General features: G+C 50.6%; 1 protein-coding gene across 2 annotated transcripts in view; it reads right to left on the bottom strand.

Annotated features, from left to right (window-relative positions):
* Positions 1–7657, bottom strand: part of LOC147022481 (epsilon-sarcoglycan-like) — a 37402-nt gene extending 29745 nt beyond the window's left edge. The window contains exons 1-3 of one of the 2 annotated variants that reach the window (XM_085893418.1): positions 6096–7657; positions 5008–5142; positions 4734–4875 (exon numbers count right to left, since the gene is read on the bottom strand). In XM_085893418.1, the coding sequence (XP_085749544.1) occupies positions 4734–4875; positions 5008–5142; positions 6096–6185 (367 nt within the window). In that variant the 5' untranslated portion in view covers positions 6186–7657. The remainder of the gene's footprint in view (positions 1–4733; positions 4876–5007; positions 5143–6095) is intronic. The other variant, XM_085893419.1, reaches the window with a different exon arrangement.
* Between the last annotated feature and the right edge of the window lie 2343 nt (positions 7658–10000).

The following is a 10000-nucleotide window of genomic DNA, read 5'->3' on the forward strand; positions in this document are numbered from 1 at the left end:
CGTGTGCGTTGGAGTCGTGTGTGCGTTGGAGTCGTGTGTGCGTTGGAGGGAGTTCGCAGGAGGAAGAGTTCGGAGTTGGAGTCGGAGCGAAGAGGACGGAGCTGTGGAGAGGCGGCGGCGGCGGCGGCGAAGGCAGACGAGGGGGTGCTCGCGTCGGTGCCGGGAGCTGCACACCAGGGAGGCCGACGGCGCGACCTGGTCGAGGTGGAGACGCTCGTCGTGGGACCCGAGACAGAGTAAAAATCCTCCTTTCCCCGAGCATCAGCAACCCCCTCCTGTTTCCCCCCGCGCTGAGATAGTGCGACCAAGGGGGCCCCCTTCCCACCCCCTACCAGACACTGTCCGCGAGGCCCGCGGAGTTGAGGCACCACCGCCGCTCCGCGTTTCATCACCAGATGGGTAGGCCCGACACGGTCTCGGCCCCAGGCCCGCCTACCCCCTCATCCTGGAGGGTGGTTCTCTTTTCTTTTGCTTTGGGAATGTGTGTTGTCGGCGCCGTCTGTGAAGTAAAATTGTATAAGTGTTGCCGTGTGCTCGCGTAATCGGTATTAGATCTGCATTGTCGCATTTGCTTTTTGTCTTCTTCTTTTCTATGTGCTTTTGGTGGAATTGTATATGTGTGCTTTCCGTTCATCGCGAATAAATGTGCTTTATGTTGAACTGTTTCCCGCTTCGCTTCGTCATTTCTTTCATTGAATCCTCATCTTGCTTCACGTAAAGGGTTGGTAGTGGGCTGAATACGCCCGATAATTAATCGAACCGTCGAGGCCGACGATAACACCGCTCGGTTATCCCGATAGTACGGAACGGGTCGCTTAAGTGGCCCGTGTCCGAAGTCGACCTGCGGCGAGGTGCGATTGCCCGGTCTACCCTCCGTGTGGGTACTTAGGTAGGTCAAATTTGGCGAGCAACCCTATCCCACGCGGGGGCCGATTGGCTCGATCGCGGTGAGACCGAAAGGTCCACCCGTGACTGGTTCCCGGCGTTAGTCCGAGAGGGTCACGACTGGATTGTCCATCCAGTGGGCGACATGCCGCGATTTGAGTTACGTGGCCGTCAGCACGCCGGCGGGCGCGAATCCGTAACAATATATATATATATATATATATATATATATATATATATATATATATATATATATATATATATATATATATATATATATATATATATATATATATATGCCTGGTGTTGGCGCAGTGGTTTGGGCAGTGGCTTGAGACCCAAAAGGTCCTGAATTCAAGCCCCGTTGGGACACTGAATTTATATATATATATATATATATATATATATATATATATATATATATATATATATATATATATATATATATATATATATGTATAAACCAAGTCGAAAATATCAGGGGTTGACTCAGCCTGCCATCCTTCGGAGGTCGGCGAAATGAGTATCAGTTGTACTGGGCCCGGTGTATGCCCCGGTTAGAATAGGTGTACCATATCCCTGTGTGTCGTAAGAGGCGACCAGGGTTGCGTCAGGAAGAGCATCCGGCGTAAAAACCAATGCCAAATCATAATGCGGACAACAAAACGAATTTCCAGACCGGATCGGTCGAGGCCCGGGTTACCAACGACCGCCACCGGAACCGGTGGTCAGCAGGGTACCAGTGGAAATTGTGCTTCTGCTGGGCGAAGGAGGAGTAGGAGACGGGGAAGGCAAGTCCGGAGGCAGTGGGAGAGGGGGGAAGGTAGAAGTGTGGAGGTGAGGGTTGGAACTCTGAATGTTGGGACGATGACTGGCAAAGGGCGAGAGTTGTCTGATATGATGGAGAGAAGAAAGGTGGACATACTGTGTGTACAAGAGACCAAGTGGATGGGGAGTAAGGCTTGGAGCATTGGAGGTGGTTTCAAACTGTTCTACCATGGTGTGGATGGGAGGAGAAATGGTGTCGGGGTAATCCTGAAGGAAGATTATGTCAAGAGGGTATTGGAGGTGAGGAGTGTCTGACCAAGTGATGAGTGTGAAGTTGGAAATGGAAGGGGTGATAATGAATGTCATCAGTGCATATGCCCCACATATGGGGTGTAAGATGGAGTATAAAGAAGATTTCTGGAGTGAGTTAGATGAAGTGGTGGAGAGTGTATCCAAGGATGAAAGAGTGGTGATTGGAGCAGATTTCAATGGGCATGTTGGGGAAGGGAATAAAGAGGATGAGGAGGTGATGGGTAGGTACGGTCTCAACAAGAGAAATGTGGAAGGGCAAATGGTGGTAGAGTTTACAAAAAGAATGGAAATGGCAGTGGTAAATACGTATTTCAAGAAGGAGGAACACAGGGTGACATACAAGAGTGGAGGAAAGTGCACACAGGTGGATTAAATCTCAAGCAGGAGATGCAACCTGAAAGAGATGAGTGACTGTAAGGTGGTGGCAGGGGAGAGTGTAGCTCGACAGCATCACTTGGTGGTCTGTAGGATGACTTTAGAGGTGAAGTTGATGAAGAGAGTGAGGGCTGAACCAAGGACCAGATGGTGGAAGCTGAAGGAGGAAGACTGTTGCGTGAAATTTAGGGAGGAGGTGAGACAGTCGTTGGATGGTGGTAAAGATGGGTGGGATGATTGAGCAACGACAGCAGAAGTTGTGAGGGAGATAGCTAGGAAGGTACTTGGTGTGACGTCTGGACAGAGGAAGGAAGATAAGGAGACTTGGTGGTGGAATGAAGAAGTACAGGAAAGTATAAGGAAGAAGGGGTTGGCAAAAAAGAAGTGGGATCGTCAGAGAGATGAAGAAAGTAGGCAGGAGTACAAGGAGTGGCGGCGAAAGGCAAAAAGAGAGGTGGCAAAAGCCAAGGAAAAGGCATATGACGAGCTGTATGAGAAGTTGGATACAAAAGAAGGGGAAAAGGATTTATACCGATTGGCAAGACAGAGGGACCGAGCTGGGAAGGATGTGCTGCAGGTTAGGGTGATAAAGGACGCAAATGGGAATGTGCTGACAAGCAAGGAGAGTATGTTGAGAAGGTGGATGGAGTATTTTGAGGAGCTGATGAATGAAGAAAATGAGAGAGAAGGTTGGAAGAGGTGGAGATAGTGAATCTGGAAGTGGAGTGGATCAGTCAGGATGAAGTGAGGACTGCTATGAAGAAGATGAAAGTGGAAAGGCGGTTGGCCCAGATGATATACCAGTGGAGGCATGGAAGTGCTTAGGAGAGATGGCAGTGGGGTTGTTAACCAGATTGTTTAATAAAGTCTTGGAAAGTGAGAGGATGCCGGAGGAGTGGAGATTAAGTGTACTGGTTCCGATTTTCAAGAATAAGGGTGATGTGCAGAGCTGTGGAAATTACAGAGGGATAAAGTTGTTAAGCCACACCATGAAGATGTGGGAAAGAGTAGTGGAAGCTCGATTGAGAGGAGAGGTGACGATCTGTGAGCAGCAATATGGGTTTATGCCAGGAAAGAGCACCACTGATGCGATGTTTGCTTTGAGAATGTTAATGGAGAAGTATAGGGAAGGCCAGAAGGAGTTCCATTGTGTGTTTGTGGATTTAGAGAAAGCTTATGATAGGGTGCCAAGAGAGGAGTTGTGGCATTGTATGAGGAAGTCGGAAGTGGTGGAGAAGTATGTGAGGATCGTGCAGGATATGTATGAGGACAGTGTGACAGCGGTGAGGTGTGCGGTTGGAATGACGGATCGGTTTAAGGTAAAAGTGGGATTGCACCAAGGATCGACTCTGAGCCCTTTCCTGTTTGCAATGGTGATGGACAGATTGACGGACGAGATCAGACTGGAGTCTCCATGGACTATGATGTTCGCGGATGACATCGTGATCTGTAGGGAGAGTAGGGAGCAGGCTGAATCGAGCCTTGAGAGGTGGAGGTATGCATTGGAGAGAAGGGGAATGTTAGTCAGTAGGAGTAAGACGGAGTACATGTGCGTAAATGAGAGGGAGGGTGGTGGTATGGTGCGGTTGCAAGGAGTTGAGGTGGGGAAGGTGGATTGGTTTAAATACTTGGGATCAACTGTCCAAAGTAACGGAGAGTGTGGTAGAGAAGTGAAAAAGAGAGTGCAGGCAGGATGGAGTGGGTGGAGAAGAGTTGCAGGAGTGATTTGTGACAGAAGGGTAGCTGCAAGAGTTAAGGGGAAAGTATATAAGACGGTAGTGAGACCAGCTATGTTGTATGGTTTGGAGGTGGTGGCACGAACAATAAGACAGGAAGCAGAGGTGGAGGTGGCAGAGTTAAAGATGCTGCGATTCTCGTTGGGAGTGACGAGGATGGATAGGATAAGCAGTGAGTATATTAGAGGGACAGCGCAGGTTGGACGGTTTGGAGACAAAGTGAGAGAGGCGAGATTGAGATGGTTTGGACATGTGCACAGGAGGGAAGCGGAGTATATCGGGAGAAGGATGTTGAAGATGGAGCCACCAGGCAGGAGGAGAAGAGGAAGGCCAAAGAAGAGGTTCATGGATGCGGTGAGGGCGGACATGCGGGTGGTTGGAGTGTCAATGGAAGATGTGGAGGATAGAGCGAAATGGAGACGGTTGATCCGCTATGGCGACCCCTAACGGGAGCAAGCTGAAAGAGGAAGTAGAAGAAGATATATATATATAGATATATATATATATATATATATATATATATATATATATATATATATATATATATATATATATATATATATATATATATATCAAAACATGTCACCAAATGAAGAGCAAATGTGATTAATGAACAAATTCAGGAAGAATGAGAACAGCACTCGGTAGAGCAGGTACCTCCCTCCACCAGGCTGAACAGTTGACGTTTCGTATCCGCTGATAGACTGGATCTGGATTCGGACCTGCACCAACATCGAATTGGCTGGTTCTCGTCACCTATCCAACTCATCCACCTGGTTTCGTCATAACTCGTCCACAACTTTTTGAGATATCGTGCAGACAGACAGACAGACAGACAGACAGACAGACAGAGTCAGGGGTGAAAACACAACCTCCACCCAACTCAAGGTGGTGGAGGTAAATATCCTCTTAAAAAACCATAAAACCTTACCTCTGTCTTCGGTGTGTGGAGGGAAAAAGCGTTTATAGTAAGCTCTGTTGAGGACGTGGACAAAGGTGACACCGGGAGAGAGGTAGTAGTCCTGGTCACAGGACACCAGGTGCACAAGTACTGTGACCAAAACCACTGCACCACAGGACAATCAGAGAGTCATGCGGAATGATAAAGGGCCAAACATGCTGTACTATTATTTAATTAATTCATCAGCATTCATGTACTTCACTCAACTGTGGATAAATACACAGGACAAGGAAAAAAAAAATGTATACAACCTTTGTTGTTAGTGCTTGGGGTGGTGAAGTCAATGATGTGGACGATGTGCTCTCAACTTATTAGGAATGAAATTCTGGCAGAGATTTTGACCCAATCCCATCCATATACCCTCCTTCCCAACACCCCCCCCCCCCCACAATATAAACCTCTTACCGACCTTTTCCTTCTCGAAAACACTCCCCAAACAATTCTCCCTAGTCTTCATTGTCCTCCTTGTCGAGAAGCTCAAGACCCTCCTACAACCTCCTTGTATACGTAATAAATAAATGGCCCTGTTTGCTGCGCTCACCATTTCGTGTGCAGCACGTGGCTGGGGGGTTTGCATCATCGCAGTGTTACTGATGCAGTGTCCCCTGTACGTTAGACTTGGGATTTATATTGCTCAACGTGCTGGAGATAACTCGCCGACTCTTCACGAAGGACACCGTGGGATGTTAAACATCCATCAAAACCAATGATTGGGGATGCGACACCAGCTCAACGTCCATCCGAGGGACGGCGCACACACACAACCTCACCCTGTATATGAAACACCAACATGAGAGTTTATAGCTGCCCTTCGCAGTCCGAAAGCCCCCAAACTCTTCAGTCTCTATTGGTGAGTACTCGATATTCCAAGCAAAGCTACAATGTAGTCTTCATGGGAAAAACTGAAAATACTCCATGATTTTGTCCTTCTCACGTCCATTTTCATAATAAGTAATTGTTACAACCCCATCTGTCACATCAATGCACACAGCACGTTATCAGTACGCGTCCGGCCTTTCAGGACCCTCCGCTGTGGACAGCATCTGACCAACACTGACCAGCAGCAGCGCGGACTCGTGCCACGCTCGCTCCCTCGTCCATGGCAGTCCCCGTCGTCGGGTCGTGGGATCGATCATCCATGTGCGCATGCGTGCTCATCGCCTCCCCAAGCACGTTCGCGTCGAGCTGCATCGTTCATTCATTCATCAACGCTTGGTGTAGTTCGTACAGAGCCAAAAGCACGATAGGCCATAGCTAATGTGAACCACCCGTTCAAAAGATATACCAAGTGATCTTCAGGGTAGTAAAACTACGAGGAATAACATGATAAGATTCTCATTTTGAGTTACAATAACCGTCAACTCAAAGACTTGAGGGGTCGGGGTTGTGGACAGCAATCACAACAGTGTAATCAGTCGCTCACTGAACCGACATTCGTGCAATGGCACCGTTATTGATGGAAGGCACAGACAAGTGAGGTGCTAACAATTCATGACGAAAACAGTTAAAGTAATAGGGGTTCGTCCAGGGTCTGGGGAGATGCCCCGTGGCCTCAAAGTCCACCTCACCACCACCCCAAACTGCATCACTTATTCTTCTTGTTACGTCAGCTCTTGGACTAACTCAGACGACCATGCTCCTCAGCCTCAGTCCTCTGTCAAATTTTGTGGGATTCCCATGATAATTTCCCACAAGGCCAAAACCCAAATAAATTTACATCCGGGCATTTTGTGGAGACACCTGCATGAATAAGGAAGGGGTTCGCATAAGACACCATGGGATCTTCGATGTCCACTAATGCCAGCAGATGGGGCCTCCAGGTTAACTTCTCTCTGAGGGACAGCACACACATTTGATGACACCCTGTCTGAGAAATACCAGGACGATAGTTTATAGCTGGGTTAGATTCCAGCCCAGGCTATACAGCTCACAAGTGATCGTGAACATCCCTCTTGGCTATCCTGCTTGTTCCTTGTACTAATAGGCAGTCAACGACCTCATGTGGCCCAAATTGTTTCATCCTCACAGATCTGGACCGCATCCTTGATACGGTCTGTCGACATTCCTTTTTGGAGGGTTCGTGTGCCGACCTTCACCAGACTGTAGACATTCCTGGTCTCGCTCATTACCAGCTGACTTTCATTAACCACGAGCTACAAGTGGCCATGGAACACCATCCATAATGTTGAGAAACCTCAAGATTTCTTTATTCCATTGCTTGGCCCTGGTAAGTTCTCCGTGTTGAGTCAAATTAAGGCTGGCAGAATGGCCTTGAGGTAAGCACAATCGTGCCGAGTTTGGGTTTGAATCTCGACCCAGCTATATACTTTCATCCCGGTGTTTTACAGGCAGGGTGATTCTTTGTTCAGAATTTTTTATTTAATGTGCAATGTCAAGGCTGGGAAAGAGCTAAATTCATCAATGTGTGTCATTTGCTGGCATTAGTTGGTGGACATTAAAGATCCCATGGTGTCCTTTGCGAAGAGTTGGCGAGCTATTTCAGGCACCCGAAACAAATTACAAATTCCAACACTTACCACTGCTGGTACTCCCACTCCAATCCTTGCTCAGGAAACTGCTTTGGCAGCACTGAAGCTCTGTGAAGAGCATGGTAGGTACATCAGAGAGAGATGGAGAGAGACAGAGACAGCGAGAGAGGTGGGGGGGGGAGAGGAGGGAGAGAGAGAGATGGGTAGGAGGGGAGAGGAGGGAGTGAGGGAGAGAGATAGATCTGGAGATAGAGAGAGAGCAAGAGGGGGGAGAGCGAGAGAGCGAGAGAGAGCGAGAGAGCGAGAGAGAGCGAGAGAGCGAGAGAGCGACAGAAGAGAGCGAGAGAGAGAGCGAGAAGAGCGAGAGAGAGCGAGAGAGAGAGAGCGAGAGAGAGAGCGAGAGAGAGAGCGAGAGAGCGAGAGAGAGCGAGAGAGAGAGCGAGAAAGCGAGAGAGAGAGCGAGAGAGAGCGAGAGAAGAGAAGAGAAGCGAGAGAGAAGCGAGAGAGCGAGAGAAGCGAGAGAGAGCGAGAGAGAGAAGCGAGAAGAGCGAGAGAAAAGCGAGAGAGAGCGAGAGAGAGAAGCGAGAGAGAGGAGAGAAAGCGAGAAGAGCGAGAGGGAGAAGAAGAGAAAGCGAGAAGAGCGAAATGAGAGAAAATGAAGAGAGAGAAATGAAAGAAAATAGGAGAATGAAGGAAGAGAAGGAAAGAATGAAGAAATAAAGAAAATGAAAATAAGAAGAAAGAAAATAAAGGAAAATAAAAAAATAAGAAGAAATAAAGAAGAGAAAAAAAAAAAAGAAAATAAGAGGAGAAAGAAAATAAGAAGAAAAGAAAATAAGAGAAAATAAAGAAGAAGAGGAGAAGAGAAGAAAATAAGAAGAGGAGAAGAAGAAGAGGAGAAATAAGAAGAAAATGAAAAAGAAGAAGAAGAAAATGAAAATGAAGGGAAGAAAGAAGGAAAATGAGAAGAGGAGAAAGAAGAGAGCGAGAGGGAAACGAGAGAGCGAGAGGGGGAGAGCGAGAGAGCGAGAGGGAGAGCGAGAGAGCGAGAGGGGAGAGCGAGAGGGGAGAGCGAGAGAGCGAGAGGGGAGAGCGAGAGAGCGAGAGGGGGAGAGCGAGAGGGCGAGAGGGGGAGAGCGAGAGGGAAGAGGGGGGGAGAGCGAGAGGGCGAGAGGGGGAGAGCGAGAGGGGCGAGAGGGGGGAGAGCGAGAGGGGCGAGAGGGGGGAGAGCGAGAGGGGCGAGAGGGGCGAGAGGGGAGAGACGAGAGGGGAGAGAGGGGGGAGAGAGGGAAGGGGAGACAGAGGGAGGGGGAGACAGAGGGAGGGGGAGACAGAGGGAGGGGGAGACAGAGGGAGGGGGACAGAGGGAGGGGACAGAGGGAGGGGGACAGAGGGAGGGGAGACAGAGGGAGGGGGACAGAGGGAGGGGGAGACAGAGGGAGGGGAGACAGAGGGAGGGGAGACAGAGGGAGGGGGAGACAGAGGGAGGGGAGACAGAGGGAGGGGGACAGAGGGAGGGGAGACAGAGGGAGGGGGAGACAGAGGGAGGGGAGACAGAGGGAGGGAGACAGAGGGAGGGGGAGACAGAGGGAGGGGGAGACAGAGGGAGGGGGACAGAGGGAGGGAGACAGAGGGAGGGGAGACAGAGGGAGGGAGACAGAGGGAGGGAGACAGAGGGAGGGGAGACAGAGGGAGGGAGACAGAGGGAGGGGGAGACAGAGGGAGGGGAGACAGAGGGAGGGAGACAGAGGGAGGGAGACAGAGGGAGGGAGACACAGGGAGGGGGAGACAGAGGGAGGGGAGACAGAGGGAGGGAGACAGAGGGAGGGGAGACAGAGGGAGGGGAGACAGAGGGAGGGGAGACAGAGGGAGCGGGAGACAGAGGGAGCGGGAGACAGAGGGAGCGGGAGACAGAGGGAGCGGGAGACAGAGGGAGCGGGAGACAGAGGGAGCGGGAGACAGAGGGAGCGGGAGACAGAGGGAGCGGGAGACAGAGGGAGCGGGAGACAGAGGGAGGGAGACAGAGGGAGGGGAGACAGAGGGAGGGAGACAGAGGGAGGGAGACCGAGGGAGGGGAGACCGAGGGAGGGATACAGAGGGAGGGGAGACCGAGGGAGGGGAGACCGAGGGAGGGAGACCGAGGGAGGGAGACCGAGGGGGGAGAGCGAGGGAGGGGAGAGCGAGGAAGGGAGAGAGGGAGGGGAGAGGTAGGGGAGAGGTAGGGGAGAGGTAGGGGAGAGGTGGGGGAGAGGTGGGGGAGAGGTGGGGGAGAGGTGGGGGAGAGGTGGGGGAGAGGTAGGGGAGAGGTGAGGGAGTGAGAGGGAGGGAGAGAGAGGGAGAGGGAGGGAGAGGGAGGGAGAGGGAGTGAGAGGGAGGGAGAGGGAGGGAGAGGGAGGGAGGGAGAGGGAGGGAGAGAGAGAGGGAGGGAGAGAGAGAGGGAGGGAGAGAGAGAAGGAGGGAGAGAGAGAAGGAGG

Source organism: Eptatretus burgeri, chromosome 8, assembly GCF_056783735.1.
Source record: "Eptatretus burgeri isolate ZD-2024b chromosome 8, Ebu_testis_v1, whole genome shotgun sequence".
Classification (NCBI taxonomy): Eukaryota; Metazoa; Chordata; class Myxini; order Myxiniformes; family Myxinidae; genus Eptatretus; species Eptatretus burgeri.